General features: G+C 37.0%; 1 protein-coding gene across 12 annotated transcripts in view; it reads left to right on the top strand.

Annotated features, from left to right (window-relative positions):
* The window catches only part of DPYD (dihydropyrimidine dehydrogenase), a 381,364-nt gene that overhangs the window by 25,280 nt on the left and 329,235 nt on the right, over window positions 1-26,849 (top strand). For 6 of the 12 annotated variants that reach the window (XM_064515868.1, XM_064515869.1, XM_026094216.2 and 3 more), the window contains one exon: window positions 26,604-26,686. The exons of the other annotated variants lie outside the window; for them this stretch is intronic. In XM_064515868.1, coding sequence (XP_064371938.1) covers window positions 26,604-26,686 — 83 coding nt within the window. Of the gene's footprint in view, window positions 1-26,603; window positions 26,687-26,849 lie in introns of those variants that run through there. 12 annotated transcript variants of the gene reach the window in all.

A 26,849-nucleotide genomic window follows, 5' to 3' on the forward strand; every position in this document is an offset into this window, starting at 1 on the left:
ATTTTTAGGACCATCAAACTTTTTTCTTTGTTCAGAAACATGCAATTGATTTTTACAGTGCAAGATTTACTACCCAGTTTATTCTTCAGCAGAAAAACTCTACAGAACCAAAAAATCAAACCTAAACATTTGTCTGGTATCCCATTACATAAAGGATGCTAGCAGAAAGTAGGAGACTTTTTTACATTCTCCAGATCACCATTGATAAGTGGTTGCAATAAACAAAGAAAATGATATAATCCTTTCCTAGCCTTCTTCAATTAAGGAAGCTAATTCAGGAAAACATATGTTGACCATATTTTTGTGCTATGGTCTAAAAAGCCATTGATAGTAATACTGAGGCCTGTTTCTGAACAGGTCAAACTATCTGGAGTCCATAGGAAGCGCGTGTGTTTGCATTTCCGTAAGGCCTGAAGTTGGCTTCTTGCTCTGGGTTCTTTTGAAGCTGTGCTGATGCCTGTGTAGAATTACTGTTGGAGGGAGGGTGGGAGTATGAAAATACAAAACTAATTAAATTAACAGCCCTCAAAACTCTGAACAAAAGCTGCATCTGCCGAGGCATACACGCAGTGACTTTGTAATGTCTAATATACTTCCAGATGGCAGACTTACATATTTCCTCAGAATAATTACACAAGTGAAATTTTAACTCCTAGCCTTCTCGGAGACGCTTGTGGTTGCCCATTAAATGAGTTCTGAAGTAGAAACTAAGCGTCGATACCTTTCCTCAGCACTGGAAAAGCCTTCTCCTAAGGGAAGCTTCAATTATGCTTTCAATGAGAATTACTGTTTATTTTCTGTGTTAGCAACCAGATTTTGGTGTAAAATCAATTTATAGCAGTAGATGCAAGATCAGTCAGCTTTCCTTTGGAAATTTTAACTCCAACTGACATCAGGGTATATGAACTCCTCACTGCTGAGTGATCCTGGGTGGCAGGGCTACAGCTAGGCATTACTGCTGGGGGGCAACGCCTGGGTCGCGCACTGCTGCTGTGCGCAGCTCCCTCAGTGGGCGTGGGGAAATAAGGGTTTCTGTTGGGTACGAGAAATTAAAGATAGCCATCTCCGAGCTTTTCTATGCTAACAGTAACTCTTGGAGGAGGCAAAATTTTTGTCATTGTCATCTAATTTACAGAGAAAGCCTAAGCCAAGGAAGGAGCTGTGTGGGTACTGTGAGGACTCTGCTCACTTTGAGTTTTCGTAGGTGATTCTGAGTTTTTAGACATCTGATTTTTTTTGACATAAAGTTTTCTCATTTTGAACAGTGATTACATCACACGCTATATATTATATATATAAAATATACATGTGTATATATATCTTTTGTTTTGGTGGCCATCTCTCTATACTTTATATTCTCTATACTACATCTCTCTATACTGTATATTTTTTTGCTTGCTGGCCTTTAAATCCTGAAATTTTGGGTCATTCTGTGTGTGTTTGCATTAATCCTGGCATAGTAACGTGCTTGCCTGTGAGTAGCATTTGTAGGGATTATGGCCAAGTTCTGCTTTTACTTATATAGGTGCAGGCTTGTGGCATTACATGGGTCCTGATTCTGTCAGTTTTTTATAAATTCACTAGACATTGGAGAATTTGGGATGCTCTATTCCAGCCTTATTTGCTAAAGAAACATTGGAAGCATCTACCAAGGGTGGATGAGAAGATGATACAAACCCACCTGTGTATTCAGACTTCCTTCAATTTCTGCACTTAGAAATAACAGTAGAAGTTGCTCCAGATGGAAGAGTTGGAAGTATTTCAGCAAGACAAAGGCAAAGAGGAAATGGGGTTTAAATTGGTTTGTAGTTAATTGCCATAGCCTGTAACAGTATTGATTTTTCTGGCAGTAGTAGCATTGTTCTTTGTCCTTACATTTGCTAGGCCTGATCAGCATTGTGCAATACCAGTCTCTTCCTTGAACAAAATAATTTTTAAGCTCAGCTGTTTCTTGCAGGGGTATCACTTTTAGGCAGGATTCTTTAATTGTTCTGTAGTTCTTTTCAGCCATCAGAGAAAGAACCAAATTTTTCACCTTGTCTTTTTCTGTAGAACTTTGAGTTGCGACTACCAGATTGTTCTGTGCTAATGGTGTGAAGAGCAAGGTGTGCAATTTGCTGTAAGGTACAACAGATCATTGCTCTTTAAGTTCAGAGAGCAAGGTTTTCTCTCTTAAAACAGTAATAATGAGCATTTGCTAAAGCTTCAAACTTCTTTTCACTTTTATATCATCTCTGTTGCTGTAATTGTTGTATATGAACATCTGTAAAAAGGAATTCTTATTAACAAAAAAGTTTGTAATGACTTGTTTTTATACAAATGTCCATATTTGCATACAAAAACCTGCAAATAAGATGATTCTTTTTCAGCTGTAATCAGCTTGTTATTCTTTTTAGTATTGTCACCTAGTCAGATGGAAAAATACCACATGATTTTTGTGCCCCATCGTGTAGCATGAGTTCACAAATAACTGATGGGTTGAAGCAGAAATTGTGCACCTTGCAAGCCAATAAATATGAAACCCAGTTCACTCGAAGTCTGAAATCAGAAAACTTAATGAAGAAATGCTTTTTCAGTGAATAAATTGACCATTTCTAGAGACATATTGATGAAAGATTATATATTTATAAATAAAAATAATCCCAAATGTTGTAAAATAGAGAACACTCATTAAAGGAAATCAACTCAATTATCTCTATAATCTAAATGTATAGTTTACCTTTGCAAAATATTTATTTTTGTCTTCATTGCATATGAATATGCAAGTTTAGCTCTCTTCTGAATGGATATACAATGGCAGATGTCTCTCTAATCGCTGCTCTATTCAAACATTAATTGGTAGAACATATGTAGAATTCTACTAGTTTGAATAGGTATAGGATAGCAGCAGTCTTTTTAATCACATCACTATTCAACCACTAATTGGTGTGATGATTAAGGGACATTAGAGGGAGCACTTTGACATCTGATTCTTTGAACTGATGTCTGCTCAGGCTGCACTGTATTCATCATGGCCAGACTGATTTCTTAAATAAAATGCTCTGATTCCCAAATGTGGAAAATATTGCATTAGGATCTATTGAGGTGATTAGGGAATTTGAGAATGATTCTTTTATTTAACTCGTGATTGACTGTATATGCGCAAACTATTCATATGAATAATACATGGGTTACTCTGAGTATCAGAAAGAGCTGAGAAGTAACATCAAGAGAATTTCTTTTTTCTCAGTGTCAATAATTAAATATTAATACAGATTTTAAAATGTACCAGTTTAATCATTTAGCAGTCAAATTCCTACTCATGCATTTTTTAGATTAACTAATTACTGTGCATTATCTTGTATCGATACCATATGCTGGCATTTATAATGAATTTTACCATTTTACTGAAATAGTGGCTTACATGTTTATATATGATATCACTTATCACTGCTCTAAGAAATGCATATTATAGTATTTGAATTTTCTATTTTATTTTTGTTTGAATGTCTCAATAGCTACTAACTTGCAGGACTGCTGCAGGTTAGTGCTTTTATAGACATTTTCTGTATATCAAATTGCAAGTATTAGCTAATGCAAGCTATTCCAAGCCCTTTTTAGTCATCTGGAAAAGGTTCCTTCCTTGTGGCTCTCCCTGAGTGCTGTGCAAAGCCACCACCTCTGACCTCTTAATTTCCTCTGTCAGTATTCAAGTTTGACATTGGATGATTCCCATTCTTACAGAGCACAGATTTCTAGTTACAGCTGTATTTCTCATCTTCCCGACTTTCCAAACTGAAGTGGCTCAAACCTGCAATTTTTTGGTTTTGCATATACATACAAGCTAATATGCAAAATGCTCATCTGTTGCAAATGCCACATTCCAGGTAAGTCTGATTAACTCATTCTCCTTTATTAAAGCTGACCAGATCAGAGGATTCAAGCAGAACCAGACACAATCTTCCTTTCTTAACTTCCTGTTTCTTTGGTGTACCTGCTTAGATCTGCTTAGTCTTGTACTCTTTTAGGTGTGGATTTTTATAAATGCACTTTCCGGTAGTTACTGGCTGGAGATAAAGGTGTCACCTTCTTGTGTTGGTGGATTGGAAAATAAAATAAATAGAAGCAAGAATGGTGGATGCCACTTTTTTCCCCCAGCCCCTCTACTCTCCTAGTTCATTTCTTTTGTTAACCTTTACCTATGCTGGAAGCTGAACTACTCTTCTGTTCTTTTCTTTCCTCTTCTGGACTTGCTTCTCATATAGCGAACGCCCCATCTTACTCTTTAGAAGTTTATTAAAAATGATGACAAGCCTCAGGTTGAGCATTTGAATATTGTCTCTTGGAGAATCCTGAGCCCTTGTTAGCTTGTTAGTAATTACTCACTTTAGATTTATTTATATTGTCTAAATCCTGGAAGACATCTGCTCACAAGAACTGAAAGGAACTGAGACACCAATTTTAGTCCGAAGGAAACAGGGCATTCACAAGCTGCTATGGGAAGCAGGGCTGGTAGCACTATCAACTCCTGAATTGCATTGCAGGGTTCATTGCAAGACCCTGTTTGTAGTTTGTCTGCAACTTGGCCATATGTTTCAGCTAAAACTTTTCAAGTACCAGTCCAGTAATTTTTTTATTCATGTTGAAAATTACTCTAATATGATTCAAGTGTGCGTGAACAAGGCTAGCAGAAAAGCTTGGGTTTGACCTTCTAACCAGTTATGACAGCGTTATATTTGAAAAACTCTAGCATCCGTATGCTTTGAAGCAAGGACTTGTAACAGGCTGGCCATGAAAAAAGTATGTTGTAGTAGAACTGTCCAGAAGCATTGAAAGCCTTTGCAAATTACAGTTTGTCCATGGTCAGTGTGTGGTGGGTTTTTTTCTTTTCTTTCTTTTTTTTTCTTTTTTGCTTTTTGTTAGATATTGGCAGGTGAATTCCCTTAAGACTCCAATTATGCTATTATGCTGTGGACCTGCTATAGTTAGGAGGAGAGACTAGATCCATGGTGCTTCTTGCTGAAGATACTTGGGTTAGTGCTTGTCACTGGAAACTCTCCCAGACTTGCCCAATGTGTTTAATGGAAAAAATTCTCACCTCCATTAAAAAAGTACTTACACAGTGATGGACACTGCAGCTACTTTTGTTTAGGATTGTCACTCTTGAAAATGAAATGTGATGTGGTTTGCCGACCAGAGTCACATCAGTGTGTCACTTACTCAGACGTAACACTGAGGAAATAAGCTGATTTTTTTACTGTTAATGAAACAGTTCATGTGTCAGGAGTAAGTATAAAAGACATGTTTTATAGATATATATATACATACAGATATAAGCCAAATTCAAATAGGTTTGTTCTCTCTCATGCGCTCGCTCGTGTGCTCTTGCTCTCATATATATTTAAAAAAAGATCAGGATACTTAGTTGGCTTTCAAAGCTGGAAGCAAGCCCTTAGTCCATGACCCTTAATTTGTCAAGTCTCCTGACAAATTTCTACTCATTTTATCCCACCAGGAGCTTCCTGATATTCATAAACCTGATGTTTCAGCAAGATGCTTGCTTTACCACTTCTAAGGCTTATTGACTTCTGTGTACTGGCTAACAGTTGTTACTCGAGCATAGACCGTATTTTTTGACAACACTTTTGGATGCTTCTATAAAGCCTCCATAATTCTTGGAGAAGTTTCATTGTGCTTTGCCATTTTGCTGCATCAAATCTGTCATAGATCTTAAATCACAAATCGAGCATTGTTTCAAATGCAGTGGTTTGATTTTTCAAACCCACTGCTGACTTATCAAGGATTGCTAATGAGGCAAAATTGGCTTCCAACATTTTGTCCATTATGGAGATCAATTTGGACAAACCCAAGGTTATATAAACACACAATATGACAGAGTTCCACTAAACCTTTCACTTAAATCTTCTCTTTCTGGATTTTGAAGCATAGATGTTGGCTACTGTACTCCATATTGAGTATTTGAGTTTTAATATTCAATTAATACTCAATTAATATTGAGTATTAATATTGAAAAATAATTTTGAAACCATAAAATTCTGGTTCTCTAACTGACAATATTTCCTGTGAGAAAACCAACCTGTGGAATATAGAGATTAGTGTGTTTTCACTGTTTTCCAGTCTCCATGTGATAAAAGGTAACTGTATTTAGATGCCTTGTAGCAGGGTCAACTATCATAGCCATGGATTTTTCTGCTCCACCTCCCGCTACCTCTGACTCTACACTAGGGATGGATTAACTCTGCATGCATTGTGATTGTGGCCTTCCTTAACAGGGTGTAGGTTAGAAGGTTTATGTAGACCTCTATCTTATCAATCTCTGACTAAAATTTGAAATTTGGTCAGAATTTGGGGGCTGTTCATTAGGCGGTCTTGACTGTAAGTGTTAAGTGGGAAGGTATCATGAGCCAGATTTAGTTCGTTCTCCTTGTCCTGTTGTTCTCCGCTCAGAGACCATCTTTCTCCTTTAGGGGTCTGCAGAGACTTCTGTTCTCTCTGCAGGCTTGTTCTTCAGGATTCCCAGGTTCCTCATATTTTGTAATTTTTATGAATGAAGTTGGAGAACTTGACTAGTTCTTCCCAGATTTATTTCCCAAAGGCCCAGGTCAATTAAAAGAGCAGATTCCTCAGTTTTTTGTTACTTAGCTAGGACACTGGCAGCTTTTGCTTTTACTGAATCATTCCTCTCTGCTTTTTCCCTGTCCCTACCACAGGAGCTGTCAGTCACTGTTTTGGGCGAGCCGTTGCCCAGCTCTGTGTCTATATGTAACTACCAGCATTCCTGCCTTGAGAGACTTTATTCTTTCTCCTAGCTATGACGTTTTTGACTGCTCATGTCTCCAAAGTGAGGTTGGATACTTTTTCCACTGGGGGTTGTTATCCTTCTGAGCAAATCTTTGTTTATAATTTATCTTTGTTTTACTGATGTGCTTTAAACCATCTTGAAGGACATTAGATTGGAAATATTTCTTGTTCTTTCTGACTAGCGCTGGATCTTCAAGCCAGGATAAACCTACCACCACCAAGGGTTCAGATGCATTTCTGGAACAGTCTGAAGGTTTTGAGGTTTATTTAGGGTCACATGTAAATTTTGGGGGGATCTGATTTTCTTTAATACTTGGCTTAAGGGAAGAGGAATGAATTTAAACCCCTTTTGATTTGCTTATTCCCTCTTTCTTCACAGACATGTCCCCAGAGCTGTTTGCTTATATACCTTCTCTTCCTGGGGCTTTCCATTCAAGCAGATTTTATCTCTGTATCCAAGTAAACCTTAGCTTCTGCTTTCCTGTAGGCTGATACTTATCTTGGCCCATTTCTTTTGCATTTTTATCACAGACAGTGTACAGTCTCAGGTGGGAGAACAGTTAATTGCTCTCTTGCTGAAAATACTCATCGCTCTTCTGCTTACAGTGTTCAATGTTCTTTTGTTTACAATAGTCTTCTCATTTCAGGAGTGATTTGAAACTTTCATAATGATTGCTTTACTGTTTTTATAAACTGATACATTGTTTGAATGTAAATTATTGAAAATCTGATTTTTGATACCATTTTACTTAAGTAATGTTTCTGATCTTCAGTCTTAGTCTTTCAAAATTACATTATTTCAAAAGATGTTAGGTACTCAAAGGAAGAACCTTCTTCATAGTGTGTGTGCGTGTGTGCGCTTCCTGCTCATGAAGTAGGAACTGGTCGTGCAATCCCTGGAGCTGAGGTGTTGCCATGTGGAGGCACGTTCCCTCGTAGTCTTTCTGGCTGTGTTCCTGTTCCGGCAGTTTCAGCTGTCCTCAGAAGTCTACATCTACAGCTTTTTTGCAATCACTTCTTCCATTTCCAGCCAGTACCTATTTTGTCAGCAAGTATCTGCTATAGCCACTTGGCAAAATGTTCCATTCCCATCTAAGACTGAAAACGGGACAGCAGCTGACTGTTGCTTAATTGTTAGCTAAAAGTGGAAGAGATTTTCTTCAGTAGAACTAAGGATCCTACTGTGTGCATTTCATTTAAAATCCTCCAAATTGTAATGTATGTCTCTTGCATCTTTCTTTAAAAACATAAATTGAAGATTGCTTCCACCCATATGACATGAGAGGAGCGGTACTAACGTTGCTAAGTCAAGTGCTCAAAAACTAACAGGCAGCCGAATGAATACTCGTATGCTTGCACGAAAGGTTATGCACTGCTCAGGAAAGACAGAAATAAAGGTAAAGCATTTTATGTTAGTAATGTAACAGACTCTTTTTTTTAAAAAAAAACAAAACAAGAATAAAACTGAACCTTTATGAATCAAAATCACTTTAGAGAAGGGTAATAAACTAGTTTCTAGTGTGCTGGGAATATGCTATAGAGTCTCCACACCCCGGGATTAGATTTGGCTATGGCTGTAAATAGAAATCAATCTAATCATAGAATCATAAAAATGTAGGTTTGGAAGGGATATTGAGAGAATTTCTTGATTGGGACAGGATGAAACATAGCTGGATCTTTCTTGACAGATACTTATATAACCCACTTCTGAAGGCATATGATGTTGGAGACTTCTCATTCTTGCTAACATTTAATCAGTGCAATACAAGTTTATCCTAAAGTATACTGTATTTTAATTGTTGAAGATCAAATTTTTGTTTTGTCCTCTCTGGTGTGCTTGAAAAAGCTGATGATCATTCCCTTTTTTATAAAATCTGTTATATATTAGAAAACTCCTGATAAATATCTTTTCAATTTTCTATTTTCTTTCAACTCTTCCTTGGTGGTGATATTTTCTAAAACTTCTTATCTTGTGAATTTTCTTTGTTTTTTGGTTTTCTATGTCTGTCTTTAACTGCGTTGATTAAAAATGTATACAGTTTTTCAGCTGTGATCTAGCTAGTACTGAGTAGAATTAAATAATTTCTTTGCCTCAGACACTGAACTATCTAACAATGTGCTGTTCCTTCGGCAAGAGCATAGGATTGACTTGTATTCAATTTATGGCTTGAATTCTGACCCTTTGTTTTGGCTTGATTTTTAAATTTTCATGTCCTTTAAAATGTTTGTACTGTCTCCTCCTTTCTGATTTCAGTCATGCTACCAAACATGCTGTGTTATAGTATATATATAACTAATGTTAGTATATTCTGCTTTTCCAGCTATTCAAGTCACTGGGATTCTGGGTGGATCTTGAAGCATCTTGTTTCAGATCCCTTATCAATGATAGTGCCTCCCTAGGGGTCGTGTGTTCTCAGTAAGTTGTGCACTCACTGGATGTAGGCTGTATCTGGACCACACTTTTTAACTGGTTTGTGAAAATGTGATCTGAGTATTTATAAAAAGTTTACTAAAGTTTTATTACATCTACTGCTTATTCATGAGACTTACTTGTTCTCACTGGGAAGGAAAATAAGATTTATTTTAAAAAGATGATATGATATAAAGTAGCCAACACAGACATGTCAAGACCAGACCAAGTTAAATCAATGTATTCCATTATGTTTTCAGGGGCTATAATTGCTCAGGTCTTCCTACTCCCCTTTCTGCAGAGAAAAGCACTGTGTTTGCCTTTTCTGGTCCTCTGTAACCCCTAGTCCTCTGAGCTTTTTGCTGCAGTTGCTAATAGTTCTTGGGTTGCTTCATTTAGTTCCTTTATGACTTAGTAATATATCGAACTCATCTATTTGATCTAAATACTCTTAAACCTCAAATTGAAAATAGTATCAACTCTTACTAATTCAGGAATCAAGCTGAATGGACTTTAGACTTAAATTAGTAAATTAGGGGGAAGTTGTAGAATAGGTAATCACAGAAAATAATGTTCATCAAGCTATTTTGAGTTAATTTAATGTAAATTCTATAGAAGAATAACCAAAATCTGTCTAAAGATATTTTTTAAGACAAACTGAGAAGTTAAGAAAACTATTTAGATCAGGGAAATGAACTAAACAGCTTAAAGACTTGAATTTAGGGAAGATTGTTACTAACACAAATAACCAAAAGTTATTTGGAATTTGCATCCTAACTTGGAAAGAAGATTTTCAGACCAAACTAGAGAGCAACTTCAAAATAGGATAAGACTGTGAGAATAACCCACAAGGAACTGAGGAAAAAAAATGGGATTGGACAAAGCAGGAAGTACAGAGGAAAAAATTTTCAAAAGTCAAGTTGAGTCACACCTGGCAAAAGAAATTAAAACAAATATTAAAAGGTTATTCAGCTATCTAAAACAAATAGTAAAAGGTTCTTAAGCTATCTAAATTAAAAGAAAGAACAAGGAAAGTCAGTATGAATAGAGGATTAAACATCCTAGGTATTGTCTAAAATCTTGGTAAATCTTTGTCCTAGTTTCAATAAAATGGAAGTAAAAGAAGAGGTGGCTAATGGGCAAACAATGCAGAAATGGAAGTTACTACAGCCAGGCCAAAAGGAAAACTTGGAAAGCTTCATCTACTCAAGTCAAGGGGATGGGAAAAATCTCTGTCAGAGTATCATAGAAGAACTGGCATTTGAAATTACAGGCCTAAGAGTAAATCTTTTCAATAGCGTGGTATGTGTTAATACTTAAAGAATAGCAAATGCATGTTATATACTTAAGAAGATGGAGAATTAACGGGCAACTATAGCTCCCTTAACCTGCTATCAGAAGCATGCAAAGCTTTGAAGACTGCCTTAGAAGGAAAGATTTATTAAAACTATTATGATAAATATAAGATGGAATGAAATATATTGGGGTTTATTGATGGGGTAGATCACGACCCACAGACAGGATTTTTTTTTTTTTTCTTGTTAATAATGAAATATCTGCTTGGATTAGAGTAGTAACATGGATAAGAAACTGGTAAGAAAGGAAATGATAGTGAGTAGTGTTGAAAAAGATGCTTCTGGGCTTTTTGCAGTGCTCCTTGAAGGATCAGTCTTCAGATTCATACCGTTTAATATTTTCATTAATGAGCTTGACATAAATATTAGGAGCATGTTACATGAGAGTCGACAGGCATTGTCAATACATAAGAAACTAGAACATCATAGAGAAAGAACTGTGTGACACTGAAGTTTAGAACAAAAAAGAATAAATTTAATAGTGCAATTAGGCTGTATAGCCAAGGGCTGAGAATGACTAGAAGCTTAATGGCTGGAATGAAGAGAGAAGATGATGGTTTAGAAATAGCAACTGATCATAGGGTGGTTGTTCCATCAACTGGATGAGATCATGAAAAGGCAAGTGCGGCATCAGGGTAATCAGACCTGCCATTTTTGCTGGAGATAGGTATTTAATGATGTATTTTTATTTCCAGTCACTGTGATTAGTTGCTAAAGTTATCAAGGGAGTGGAAGTTTTGTTTTATGAGAGGAGATTAGAAGAGTGTGATTAGTCTAGCAAAATAAAAGGGGATACTGTTGCTTTTTATAAATACTCTGAAGGAGAAGAGTAGGTTTCAGAGAACTAAATTTTTTTCTAATTTAGAGGTAATACTAGCCTAATAACATATAGATACACTTTGGCCATCAATACGTAAAGTCTGGAAATAAATAGGTTTCTAATGATCAGAGCAGTGAAATATTGTGCCATGGTCTTTCAGTAGGAGTAGTGGGGACAAAGTAGCTCACAAAACATTATGTGACATGACCGAATGTGAAAGCAGGAGAGTAAACCTGATCATTCAAGTTGTTACTTCCTGTCTCCTATATACTTGGACCATAGGTGTCTGAAATAGAATAGGTCGGAGTTAGCGGATAGTCTTTCTGTGCTGATTGCTATCTGTTAAAATGGGATATTCAAGGTATGTAGAGGAATAAATTGCTTTTAAATCACTTCAAATACTGTAGTGATGAGTGCCATTGAAATGTTCATAGAAAAAATAGTTCTGCCTTCAAGGAAGGTTTTGAATAGTGTGCAGTAAATAAGGCTACACACTAAGCACAAATGTTGAAAGGCTATTGATTAGGTGAGCACCATCCATTCTGTTTTCTGAGTCAAGCAGTAATCCTGTATAAAATAGCATATGGTCATATCATTAAAACTAGTATTCAAGTCCACTAGATTGAAGCTGAATCAAGTTTTGAGAGCAACCTTTTTTAGGCATTTTTGAGTTGAAGTGCTTGACTTGGCAATGCCAGTATTTATTTTATGTTGGCCTCTATCATCCCAGAGTTCTGCTGAGTTCTCCAGCCAACTGCATGTACCCTTCCTTCAGTCTTTAATTTCTGCAAATGCTACTTTGGGAATGAGTTTAATAAACAGGATTATATAACTATTAATTTCTGTCCTAGATTTACCTACTCCTGTGAATAATTTCCAGTTTCTCCTTACTACATAACAATTTTTAGCTCTTTGACAGGTGTAGATTGATGTTGTTAAATGTATTTTTAAAGCATTTGCATGATGTATGTTCTTTTCCTACTGGTACTCTGCCATGCAGACATCAAACTGCTTCAAAGCTGATTTAACCATATGAAAAAATTCCCAAGTAGTAACACTGATTTTAATACACTTCAGAAAGGTATGTGTAACTAAACACTTTCTCTGCTCTATAGGGCTTCATCACAGTGTGGTAGGTTATGTAGTTATCACTTCCTTTTGTCTGTCTTACCTCTTGACTCTCCTGCACTAATTGTAGTATCTTGCAGGCCTCCCAGTGCCCTTGAAGTTTTAGTCCTTTGGAAAAATATTATTTTTATCCCCAAATTAAAAAGATTCTTTTCTCTCTCAGAAGTTACTGTTGGCTTCTGGAAGGAGTTTTTCATTGCCGTCAAATAAATAAGGACTATCAAGGGAAACTGGCTTAGTATCTGTCCTCACACAACCCAGTAATGTAGTGCCGAATGAGCTATTCTGTGTCAAGTATGGAGTTAGTGACTGTTTGTTTCTGACTTTTCAAAACTGAGCCCAGCAAACTAGCGTGTGTGTTTCTTAACAAAAGAAAAAGCTTAGCTTTCGCTTCTGTCACATCTGAAGTCATTGAGAATAGTAGATATTCAATATCTTTTAAGGTTAGGTCTCTAAGCTTTAGGAACAGACATTACTTTAATAATCCTATTGTATTTTTGGTACTTCATAATGCTTGGACCATTTTCCCCATCGTATACAAACTGGAGGCTGCTTACTATCTTTAGGGTAAAGCTTTCAGAAATAACTTTGCAAGAATGTAAGAAGCCGATAAAACGTAGCCAATAATGCATTCAAAATAAGTTTTTAAGAGTCGGGGAGGATTTAACACACATTTAAATTGCATGAGAAATATTTACATTCGATTTCTGAAACATCGTAAATGCTAGTAGTAGTATTAGTGAGCAGTAATAACGTAACCGTGCGAGTGATTTGCAGAGCACGTGCCTGAGGAGGGGGCAGTGCCCGCTGCAGGATGCTGTTTTCTTGTGCTGGAAGGGTAGTCTTGTTCTTGGCTCTTTGGAGAGTTTTTCTCATTTATATTTTCCAGTGCATTTATTTGCTAGTGAGCAGACAAACAATGTGAGAAGGATCTTGCATACATTTGTAGTGATAAGTCTGAAAAGCTCTGTTGCTACCAGGACTCTATAAAAAATGTGTAGAGGTATAGAGTGTTGCTAGGCAACGCCACACTACCACAGATAGTATTTTTCTTTTAATTTATTTATTCTTCAGTTTGAGTGTGTCCTGCTTGGAGCCATTTGGGTAATAGTTAAGCAAGCACATAGAAATCAGAGAGCTGCAGGAGCAGAATAAAGGAATGTGATATAAAAAATAAAAAGGAAAAGTCACGACACATTATGAAACAGAACCAAGAGACATGAAATAATTAGTGAGGACTAAGAAAGAAAGATAAGTAAGGGGAAACAGAACAGGAGAGGAAAAAACCCCAAGTAATGAGAGAAAAAAAAGGAAAGATAGGGAACTACTGAAGAAAAATTAAAAATTGAAAGCTCAAACAGTGTATACACAAGGGAAATAGGGAAACTGCTGCATAAGAATAAGAATTAAAACTTGCAGATAAAAATGGCTTCTAGAAGAAAAAGGAGAAATTTAGTAACTGTGTGTTAAAAGAATAATTTTGTTTCTATTTGCTTTGTAGCTGCTCTGGTCTTTGCTATTGCTCTCCGTGTACATCTGCGGTAGTAGTAGCAACACTCAGGAGCAGGGGAGTGTTTAATAAGTCCAATATGTTTTGTAGAGAGGAAAAATACTTCATAGTAAGAGATTCAGTGTTATTTAGAAAGCAGTGGTATAGGTTTGAAAATAGCACATAAAAATCAGGCTGTTGCTATTAAGTGTAAAATGTAGATGAATGTTAAGGGGCGCGAATTTAAGCCCTCGTTGCAGGGAGGGAGTGGATTGTTCATATTCCCCAAGTTCAACATCTGAGTAGGGACAGGATTAAAAACAGGCATGTTTGTCCTGCACAGCGCTTTGGGGTCTAAAACCCCTTGACTCGCAATAGTTAGAGCCGCTTCTAGATGGGAGCATATCCATGCTGGGAAGAAGCCATGGCAGAGCCAGCCCTGCTGATGAGAGAGCCAGCGTGGTGGCCCAGGAGCTGTGCGGTGGCCAGGAGGTACGTGGTGCTGAGGGCTGCGAGGGGCCCTTTGCTCAGGTAGTAAATGGATTTGCGTTCTCTGGCTATTTTTATCCTGCATCTTGTGTTCAAGCTTCACGTGTATAAACAGCATTATAGCGGCATTCCCCTAAGATTCTTTCTGACATTGACTGTGAAAAGAGCTTTTCGATATGCTGCTTGCAAATGTAGCTCCATAAAACCTTGTTTTCTTCTGTGTACAGGAAAGTTCTTGCTCACAGTATTTCTTACAGAAAAGAAATAGATACAGTTTATTCCTTTAAGTTTGTATTGAGTTATCAGAAGTTAAGCTTATTACAGATACATGGTATCTTATTTAAAGAAAATTACCTTATTTGAAAAATTTTCCTCAGTTTTGATGTGTATCTGTAAATAGGTGACAAAACAGATGGTGAGGATGTAACCGGTCTAATAGCCCTATACCTCCAACTTTCTGAATATTTCTTGAGGGAGAAGTGTTTTACAGTGTCAGTGTTTGTACTGTTATACTTTGTTTTTTCTTCCCCAAGACTTATCTTTTCGTCTCCTTAGCAATGAATGAAAGCTTTCATTTTGATTAAAAACTAACCTAGCTTGATGTATGATACTTAAGGATATGTAATGTGATTATATTGAAGGCTAAATAGTTTTGGCGCCCACTGAAACAATTTGGTGATTCTTCTGCGTTCTCATAGATGCTTTCCAGTTTCATGCCTTTTTCTCTTGTGCTTCCATTGTTTTTTTTATTTTGAGTATATTATAGTGTTTGAGGTCACCGTTTTACTGTACATTAACTCTGCAGTGTTGTAATAAGATCTTAGATACCAGTCATAGTGATGAGCACAGTAAAGAATGCATATAACTACAGTGATGATCTTACTAATTTTTTTGTTTATGGTATTTCTCAAGAAAAGACAGCAATTTTTGCTCTGGCTAGCCATTTTAGCCTGAAATTAATATGAAATGCATTTAAAGCCCTTGTGTGACTGAACATCTCAGTTCAAGGACCCGTCTTTTGAATTTCAAAGAAAAGGAAAATGGAGAAATTCCAGTCTATAGATTTTTTTCCAGATGTGTGTGTATTGCGAACTCATTTATACATCATCTTGTGACATATCCTGCTATCATCTACGGTTACCTCAGAGTCAACGTGTAGATTAACGTACCAGAGCTGAGGTAGCATTTTTGTTGATGTTTGCATATAGAGTTCATAGTTTACGAGCTTCAGATTACTAAAAGTCAAATCATTCTTCAGTTTCTTGTGAGGAATGACAGTGATGGAAAAGCTGATATAAAATACCAGCATATAGCATATAACTGCACCAGGATCTTGGTACAAGGGCTATGCTCTATTGGCTGCAACCTTTTTCCTAAATCTTATGCCTTTGACTCTGGTAGATGGTTCTCAAGTAAACTTAATATTTCCAGTAATTCCTCTGGGGAAATCTAGTCTCAATTTGATGTTTGGCTTTGCCTGTGGTAAGTACCCTCAATTGTCACATGAGGAAGTTTGTTTCATTGCAATCTAAGTCATCTTTTATGCTGTGAGACTGATTTTCAGATAGCACATTAATCCAGAAGAGAAGCATTTTATACTCTGTTTCCTTGGCAGTTCACCAGATCAGGGGCCTTGATAGTACTTTCTTGTGAGAATGTTTTAGAACTTTGTAAAGAGAATTTGCAGGAAAGATATTCCTGTGTGAGGACTTAGCTGATGCACGTAGCGACATATAACTGTGTATGGTTATGGCAAGAAACATCATCAGTCACAAGCACTGAAGTATTTCTTATGCAGAGATGATGCTGTTTTCTTCCACTGAGCTAAGCAGAGGATGAGACGTGTGTCTCCCTGCTGCAGCAGTGGAGATGGGCTTGCTGGAGCCCCGAAGCCAGAGATCTCACTGGGTTCGCTGCATGTGAGCCTGGTCCCTTGGTACTGTCATCGGTTCCCCTACTCCTGGCCTTGTATGTGGCATCTCTTCAGGCTCTTTCCAGGGGGGTTAAGACTATTTTGTGGGAGATAATTTAAGTCACTTAGATTTTTAGAGAGAATTATAGAGTGCACAGTCTAGGAAGAGGCGTGTGGAGTGTGACTTTACCTATGTTTCTGAAGTGTCTGTACAAAGGCCTGACGTGTAGGATCAGGTGTGCTGGATCACCTTGCCTATTGAGTTCTAGTTATTTGGGAAAGAAGCTAGTCATTATAAAATCACCAGCAATAGCTTAGGCAGATAGGCTTCTGCAGAAGTGCTTGGGAAAGCTGTGTCATGCTGTGTTATTTTGAGTATCGAGGCAACTACAGGGAGCTGTAGTGCATAGTGGGCACAGAACCATGAAAGAAAATGTTTTGTTCTGGCACTTCTGCAAAATACTGTTGTTGCAGAGTAAAAATATACCTTGTAAAAGATGAGAAATGGCATCAAGTCATCTTGGGCTGACGAATCAAGCCTGCTATGGAAGTACTTTGCTTTTATTTGCTTACACAGGGCTGGACTGCATTGCTTCATGACGCTGTTTATTAATTTTAATTGAACTTCCATTTTTGAAAAGCTCTTAGATTTAATGATCCTGTAGCTATGCATCAAGAATAAGAGGGATTGTGTGAATTGGGGAGGGTACTCTCAAGTATGTGGGGTTAATTCTTTAAATTCTTGGTCATTCAATTTTGAGAAAAAGGGATTTTTGGGTATGTGTTTTTTCTTAAACTCTTCACTGAAGGTCAGGAATTTTTTTTTCTTTTTTTTTTTTTTTTAAGAATACAGGTCTACTTGCATTTTAAAGGACCTTCTCTACCTTCTTTCCCCAGGGTATCTCTGTAAATGTTAATTCTCAGTGTGAGTCTGGTCTTTACCTATCTACTCCCATTTTATTTTATCGTGATGAGTCAGGGGAAGAATATTTGTCTAAGCAGAGGAAAGAATCCCAAGGGGAAAGCAAGCTAGATTGAGGTACAGGGAAGTACTGGGAGGGAATAAAGCATTTGGGATATTTGTTTGCTTAATAATCTTTAGTCAGTTATTTTCACTGTTAAGTGGAAATGGTGTACTCTGAAATTGTGTAGAGCCTGTAAGCATGTGTTTACTCAGACTGCAGGCCCTAAAAGAATTAAATTGTACATTCACGCTGCAACTGCTGAAGGCTGTGAGGATTCAGCTGTCGAGAGTGGGTACGGGGCAGGTTCCTGAGCGTTGCCGTGAAGGCCCTCCTGCAGGTAGTGCTTAGGCTCCCCAGTAGGAAAGAGGTAGGACTTGCAGCTTTCTTAAAAAAGAAATAGTACCTAGATGAAGCTCTTCTCCTGTTCTGTGTATTGCTCCCTGCTGCAGAACCCTGTTCCCTACAGGGGAGCAGTCTTAAAAGCATCCCTTCACTTGCACAGAGACTGGTAGATGGTTGCCAAATCCTCCCTTCCGTCTACTGATCCAAGTTTAGTATTTATGGTAGGTAGAGGAAGAAAAAAGTGGAAGAGGCAAAGGTGTGTGTGTTTTTTTTTGTTTTTGTTTTTTTTTTCCCTCTGAAAGCTTTCTGTTTTTTTTTTAAGACTGAGTTACAAGGAAAGGAGCATTATGAGATGTCCCATTTAATGGCATTACTTGCATTCACTGATTTTGTTTGCAGATATGCCTCTGCTGGCTTGCAAAGCTTTTGTAGCTTTTTATCCCTTTCATTTCTTTGGTCTACTCCTGTGCTGCATGCTTGATCCTTTTAGACTTGTTTTTTCTCAACTCTCCTGTATCAGTACTATCTGATGCGTTATCCCCTGCCAAAACACGTGGTGTCTGCATCTGCTCTGACAACAGCAGGTTGAACGCAAGCAAGATACCATACCCTTGTGTGAACATGAAGACTGTTAGAAATTTGCTGCTTGAATTTTGTGCGTGAAACAGCATGAAAGGAAAGTTAGCACAATGTCATCTCAAATTGGAAAAACTTTCATGGTCCTAGTAAAATTACAGAATAAAGTGTTACGTTTGTTTAACAAGTAATTAGCTTTTATATAATGACCTGTCTTTAAGAACTAACTGCATCATTTTTTAAACTGGAGAACTATAAAAATTCTAAACTCTTCTGCTTCTGTGTAAGAGTTCCCAGGTATATTGACAATATTTTGGTAATTAATAGTAAAAAATGTTTATGGAATTTAAGCCAATCTCATGCATCAGAGCTTCATGGTATCAATACTGTCTTACCAATACATTCCTCTGTGTGTGGAAAATGTGTTACTTATTTGTGTCTGAATTTGCATATGCACTGTTTTTAGTGCCTTAAAATAATATTCTTCTTGAAAAACAGCTGAAAAGAATTAACATGGTAAAGCAAATGAGGCCTTGATTACCACTGCCTACAATTCTACTTAATATTTTTCCCACTGATTTTTATTTGATTACTAAAACTTAAACCTGATTTTCTATAGGAAATTTGCTATTTCTGATGTATTAATGTCTGTATTTTACTTCCAAAGAGCCTGTCTGGCCAGTGTAACTGTACCACATAATGAAAAAATTGTTATAACAAATATTCATGTATTATGAATGACATGGTGTCAAATGTTATGTAAATACCTGGGGGCTCAATATACTTTCTGAAGATACTAGAAATATGTACATATTAAAATAAGTATCTTTCCTTTGTGAACAGCTGGTCATGTATCAGTTTTAAGCTGCTTTTTCTCTGTTTGGAGTAAGAACCCCTCGAGAATGAGTCACAGCAAATAGAAAGGAGGAATTTAGTAGGTGGATATTGTGCAGATCGTACTATCTTACAGTAAGGTTCAAACGATCCTTTTTCTTTCTTGCTTGATTTTTAAGAATACTCTGTAGGTGAAATATGCTACGTTAGCCTTTTAGCAAATGGCATATGTATTGTTTAGTTTCTCACTATGAAGATAGTTTTAGGAGGCTTCTTATGTGGAATACAGCTATTGGCTACTGAATAACTTTAATGAATTGTAGCACCAACATTATAATAAATGCAATATATTAATCATTTTATCCTATAGCAGATGGGTGCTTAAGTCTGTGAGAAGATCAATGGAACCATTTAGCTTTTTGTGTTGTTTCAATATAGAAAGACGGTCTGTTCCACATTAAGGGAGAAGTCTGCTAGGAATATTTAGGTTTTATTGGAATAAAGCACAGTGTTACATAAGTTCACATCAAAAGAAGTAGATGCGCTATTCCAAATTCATAACAATTGTCTATTAGTCTGTTTTTAATAATTTTTCTTTGGCATGTAATCCTGTTTAATTAGATTCTGCTCTCTCTGTTGTTTCAAGATTCCATAAACTGGAGTCTTGTATACCAGCTGCTAAAGCAGGAGTTACTGTCTAAATGATATTCACAATGAGTATTTGGAAGGTTTACAATTATACCCTTGCTAATAAATTGTGCTATTTTCCCCAACAGTTTTAAGTGCTAATCTTCAGAAGGCATTTTAAAATTAGCTAAAATTCTGTCAAGAGATTTACAAAAATTGTTAGCATGAAGATAATTATGTCACAGTCCTTGGACTCCATCTCTGATTGTGTGCATAAATCAGAAAATGTCAGCTGTGTTTTCCCTTAATAATTATCCTTGCAGCAATATATTACAGTTTAGATTACTATTATAATTTTGCTTTAGGTTTATAAAACACAAGATAGTTATTTCTAAAGTTTTCTGCTGATTAAATAATTAAGATTTCCCAGAATAGCACGTGATTATTGGTTTCAACATTTTATGTATCGATAAGAAGATCAATATGGAAATAAGCCCTCCAGACCTTTTATACAGTTCTAACAAGCCAGCTTTTTTATTATAGCTTTTTTAACGGCAATTGCTTATAGAGATTGCTTATAACAGAGGTTGGTTTATGCAGTATAGCCAGCGTTTTCAGAAGTACCAGTTAATATGATCAGTCTTGTGGCATGAGTGTGAGACTTGAGTTTTTGGACCAAAATTTGAGACATTTCTTGCTGAATGTGTAGAGACTGTAGGTACTTGCAGTAGCATTTCTAGTTCCCCAGCGGTTTTGAAAATCTGCCATGTGAGCCTGCCTCCTTAAAGGTACCTAACTGAACCATCAGTGGGAGGTGGCTGTATCCTTCAAAACTGGGACCAGGACGCCTCATTTTAAGCACTCAGATCTAGGTACAAATACATTCAACATGCATGTTTAAAAGTATGGCTACATAAAACTTGGAGAATTAAGACATAACATACCCTACAGGAACCTTTTTCAGGGATTGTAAGTCCAAATGAGCAATTACAATTAGTGCATCTGCTATAGGTCTTCCTGGTTTGTTATTTCATCTCTTTTAGAAAAATACTTAACCTTGGTTAAGAAAAATGCTAGCTACCAAGTTAGGAGGTTAGTTAAAAACTGATGTGCTTGTTTTACTTTTTAGTCTGCATTTGTGTACTTTTGACTTGACTTCCAGCCTTCTATTTTACTTTTGTCTGCTAGAAACCTTTACAGTCTAATTTTCTCCTCTTCAGGTAGGCATTTATAGACTATGATCAAACCTTTCCTTGAGTTTTTGTCTGGTATTTCAGTGGGTAGCTCTTTAAATCATGTGTGCTCTAAGGCACATTGATTCGCTACTTTAATCATCGTAGGAACGTCTCTTTAGGTGTCATTTGATTTTTCAACGTCTGTTTGAATCACTGATGCCATTTTCAACTGGACACCATTTTTCAACAGTCTACCAGTGGCAGATAGACTAAACCACCCTTGTTTGTCTCCAGTAGTAGATGTTTTCTGAAGAAAGTGTTTTCAAGGAATGAAGGTATAAAGTCGTCAATGAGAGTTAATATAAAAATATATTCAATGAAATATATGAGACACAACTGATATGCAAATGGCTATTCTTGCCTGTGCATAGTTGGGTGATATCCTGCATGATGATTGCTGCTGCAGCTGTCGCTACCCTGGGAACAGTCTTGTATCCACATCTTAGAAAGCCAGGCAACATTTGGAGACATATATATCCTTGGGAACTTAGATTTTTTTTTCTTTGCTCATTTGTTTCTCATTTACCACAGAAGAGTTTGATTTTTACAATACAAAATAGTTAACACAAAATAGTTGATGTGGATGGCCCACAAATGTCCGCTTTTCAGTGTCGTGGAACATGCCAGCTAGGCATGGGTAAACAGAGATGTCAAGTGATTTGGGTTTCGAATCGAGTATTTAATGAAATAAAGAAAGGGAAATCCTCAAGAGATAAAAGCGAAGTCTATAATCAAGTATATGCCTTAAATTCATTTTTCTCCTGTTTTTCTTTATTTTAGCATTAGCAGCAACAGTAAGCACAAGCCTAACAGGTAAGAGCTGTTCCATCTTTCAAGTTGGGAACTGCTGTACGCTCATTATGAGTGATACACAGTGAACATTGTTCACTAGTAAGAGCTTTGCTTTCACAATGTTTGGAGAAAACTTAAGCTTCCTAAGAAAATTAGTTAGTATTTCCCAAAATCATGTGGAAGCAATGAATTCCAAGAATTCAGCAGCCCCACTTACCTAAAGACTTCCTTCACAGAAGAGAAAGAGAGGGTGTTTTAAGTAAGGCTTTTGATTTGGCAGCTTATCAAGTAGGATAAGAGATCTACTCAACTTGGTGATACAGGCTGCCTTAGAATAGGTCCTACGCTTTTGTCAGATCAAAAGATTTTATATTTCAGCTACCTAGAAATGTGTGTAAGACCTTATCTGTAATACTAACACTTTGGAAAGTCTTATGTAAAGTATTTCAGGATAGAGTTAAAGTAGCTGATACGGCTTAGAGTGTGATCCCACTCGTCTGACTGGATGAGAGATTTGCAGTTGATTTCAGTGGAAGCGGGCTCGGTTCCTGTGTCAGCGCAGTGTCTCGGGCGGGCTCCTCGGAGTGGCCAGGGAGCGGTCTTGGCAGTGCTCCGAGCCCTGGGCCTGGCGTGGCAGGGCAGCGGCGCTTCTCTGATTCGGGGACATCCTCAGTGGTGCCGCTAGGCAGCACATGGTTTGTTTTTGTTTCCTGAGCTGTTTCTAGAGAGTTTTGCAATTGATCCGAAAAGCCAGATCAGGAATTGCTGTTGTAATGGCTAAATCAAAGGAAAGAGGGCTTTTGCATCCAAGACAGAAACAGAAGGAAGAAAGCCAAGCTGACACACATTGTTCTAAAAAGTGCAACTTCACTTTTGCCAGAATCTTAGGATTTTATTTAAAACTTGGGGGATTCTTACATGTTGTGTGACCTAGCTTGTTACTTCAGCTAGAATCAAGAGTAAGAGTAGTTTGGACTTGGTAGTTAATGACATTGCTCAGAATCTTAGAAACAATCCTGTATTATAATGTTTGTGTCAAGATGATATCACTTGCCATGTCTGATGAAAAAACAGATCTAAGAGCATGCAGTCTTTCCCCTGAAGCTTGCAGTTTATTTTGAAAATGTACAGATTGCAGTAAGCAAAAGAAAAATCATTTTTGCAGTTATCAGAGGCAAAGCTTTTCAGTTTGTTTGTTAATCTTCCTCCTTCCTCATCCTCATGCATCCCTGATTAGATGTTTCAGCAGTATGCTGTGTGTGATGCCACAAGTACTTGTGGACCTGTAGTCTACCTCGCCTTTTTTATCTAGTTGTCATGTGGTTTTAGTTCAGGTCTCATAGGTAATAAATGAACCATTTATGCATCAAAACAATTCCCTACTCTCTTGCTTTTTGATTCATTTAAAAACCTCTTGAAGTATCTATGCTAGAGTTGTTTAAGAAACAGAATTTAGACTGCTGTTGCTTTTTGACATGCAGCAGTAGTTTTACTTACGTCTGTGTTCCTGATTGTATCTACATGTGTTTATTCTTTCAACCTAAACTTCTTAAAGGTGATGTTTGGTTTAGTATCATACCACACTGTAGATTTGCCAACAGCAACAATATATAGAATGCCATGTAATTATTCAATCACTGTGTCAAAACTTTTAGACCTTATCTATACCCACAGGAAATCACTTGGCAGTAAGCCACCAAAAACACTTCTATTGCTTATGTTTTCATTTTTTACTGTAATTCTGCTAAAAACTGAACACCTGGGAGTTTAATTGCTCATTATACTTAAACTTATGAAGTATTATGGGCAAAAGCACAATGTCCTGTTCAAGATGCTTATAGATACTAATCTAGCTGGTAACATAGTGGAATAAGCTCAGTTTTTGCTACTGATTTTTGTGCCTTTGAATGTGTAGTTCATTTTGGTCGTGGTCTACCAAAGTTTCATCGTTTACCAGTTGTATTCTCCAGAGTATTCTCATGCTCTCTTCGAAACACGCTATTTTTTTTTCCAACTTATGCATTCTCAGCAATGTCTCTTTTGCTGTGTTTCATTCTTTGTCCTTTTGGCCACAAAAGATGGCCTCTTTTAATGTGAACATATGGAGCATGCCTGAAGAGGTGGATTAGTGGGCTTGCACACTGAATATTCATGGGGGAGCCATCACAGGGCACTGCTCCTCAGGAACGATGTTGTGAAAGGCGTATTTCAGCGAAGGTAGAGAATTCGATTATGGAGCCTCAGACACATGGCAGTGAAATTTTTCAGGTTATGTACTCTTTCAAAGTTAAAAATCAGAAGTCTGTTACCAACCTGTGAATACTTATATCCTTTTTTTTTGAATTTTTGATGTTCATTGTACTGTATGTGCATGCATGCTGAAGAAAGGTACTTCTAAATGGTTGTTACTGTGTGTGTGAAGTTTGTAGAAGAGCTTCAAAATCTCTCAGTTTGTGTATGGTGTGCATGTTTTTTTAACTAACTGTTTGAGTGGGTTTACAGTGTGGTTTGGAAGACTTCATACTGGTAGCTATTCCTAATATCCTTTCAGAGGGTCTAAAAAAAATAGTGTGAAGCTGATACTTTTATCTATCAAGAAGTGTATCTGTTGACCTTCAAAGATGTGTTTAAATTTGCTCTTTCAAGCCTCTGTTCTTTTCTGTGAGAGGATCCAGTATATTGTTTTGGATCATTGCAGCTCTAACTGGGAAGCAGTAGGCATATTCAAACTTTGCTCCATCCCCTGTTCACCATGTATGCAGTAAGTGAGGACAGAGTACTACGAGCTCTTCTTCCTTCAGTAGTTTGCATCCAGCTCAGTTTTCATTTCCTTTTTACTTTGCGGTGAAGCTCTCCAACGGTTGTATCTTGAATGAGAGCTATTTGGTTGAAAGAAGCTGAGAAAGGTAGATGTGATATTGTCCAGAAGCCATTGGCAGAGATGGTAAAAGTAAGTTCATCTTGTTGCCAAATGAATTAGTGTAATATTTATTACCGAGTCTTTAAAATTTGCTCTCTTGTTTACTCTTGGTTGTCTGTTTGTTTCCGCATTGGGTCTGTGGTTGAGAAGGAATCTTTATCTGTGTAAGGCTACATGATTACAGTATTTTCTTCAGACAGGGGCCATCTTTGTTGCCCTCAACTAATTAACACAATATGGTCTATATAGACAAGGAGGAAATATCAGCAAAACAGTATTTGATATTCTCTTAATTTCAGCATTTTTCACCTAGAGAGCATCAGTTGTTTTCGCTTGTGTGATACCGAAAAGATGTAGTTCTGACTGATAAAGTCTTGTGTGCTTTGGATCCTTCTCTTCGTTCTCTACATGCCTTATACCACAGGGTCAAGAGAAATGAATTGCATGATGCTCAGGTTTTCCTGAGTGTGTGCTTAGATGCTGGTGGCACAGGGCTGTTAATAAACTTGCTTTCTTCTTTCAGGGTTCAGAGCAATATTCTAAACAGTGTTGCTTTCAGTCTGTTTTCCTGGCGGAGAGGAGGTTTCATTTTGATTGCATAGACATTGTTAGTGTTAGCATTGATGAATCAAAAATTCTTTATTAGTATTGTCAGTTTGGTTTTCTTATATAAATTTTAAATGAATGACGTGCTTGTATGCACTTAGAGCTGAAGGTCAATGTATGCAGATCTAAATAATGGAATATTTCATTGTAGGGCTTCCCTGTCTTACTTGGGTAGCCCCTTTGAGTTTGAGTAGGATTTTGCCATACAAAGGACAGCTGATAGTAATACAAACAAAGAAAAAAAATCAGACTGACCTTGGGATAAGACGTACTACTTGCATCATTTTTTAAGGGAGAGAAGATTACAGAAGTTCCAAATGTAGATTTGTGCATTTCTCTTGCACAAAAACGTATTGTTGAAGTGTTAAAACTTTGTATTAAAATGTCTATAATATTATTTAAAAATAATGCTGACTTAGTTGTTAGGGCAACCTGAAAATATTTTATATTAGGTCATTTTCAAATATCTAATCCTTTCCAATAGTGCTTTTGTAGTCTCAAATTGAATATCATTATGAAAATCAATGCACAGAAGAAATGACAATAGGTAATTTTTATTGCATTTATAACTGTCTTTAAGGTGTGGACTTGAAAATTATTTCCGTTACTAAAAAATGAAAACAATATGAACAAGTAACAGTTCACGTAGCTTTTGTTTAAAGATGCTGCACAAAGAGCCTGACAATCCTGTGTTCAAGCTTGTTAGCTATAATAACTGTTACACTTAAAACTTAATGTTTCTTTTAAAGCCATATGGCAAAATTATGCCTCCCAGAGGTAAGTTTTGGAATTGGAAAAAGGTGCTACAGAAAACAGGGGTATCGAAGCCTCAAGAGAGTATAAAGTCTTATGAATGATGCAAGTGATCAGAGAATTCTTGTTTGGCACCGGCCACTCATTTTGCGCAGATATAAGTTTCTGTATTGCTCAGCTACTCTGTGTGTGCGTGTGTAGCTCTCTATGTGTGTGTATATGTAGAGAGCGAGCGAGCTTTGTAAGCTTGCATGCTGATAAAGGAAATTTTTTTTTCTTTCAAAAAAGAAAAAAGGTAAGTAAAAATTCTGTGTGTTTCATTATGGAACATTTATAAGAAGATTTCCATGACAACCATGTAATAAGATTCATATTTACTTTGTTTCTGAGTTCTCAGTGTCTTTTAATGACTCCTGCGTAATTAAAATAGAATGCATAATTTGTGAGCCTATATAGCATAAATCAGTTTTGTTGGCACGCTGTTGAATAACGTTAACGTACGTACAGGATACTGCTTAAGTCTTGCATGGATTCTTCCATTTATTGCAGACCTGTGAGAAACTAGAAAATAATTTTGATGACATCAAGCACACGACTCTCAGTGAGCGCGGAGCACTTCGCGAAGCAATGAGGTAAGTCTGAGTCACCATAGCAACAGTCACAGATGTGGTAAAGAAAGAGTCATTCTTCATTATTGGGGGAACAAATGAGTTCATTGCCACCATTCAGCTCTATTCTCTAAGGTATTAATTTGTCAGTGGAGAGGCTTCCCTTGAGGCTGTACTTTGGTTTTGA

The sequence above is a fragment of the Dromaius novaehollandiae genome, chromosome 8, assembly GCF_036370855.1.
Source record: "Dromaius novaehollandiae isolate bDroNov1 chromosome 8, bDroNov1.hap1, whole genome shotgun sequence".
Lineage (NCBI taxonomy): Eukaryota > Metazoa > Chordata > Aves > Casuariiformes > Dromaiidae > Dromaius > Dromaius novaehollandiae.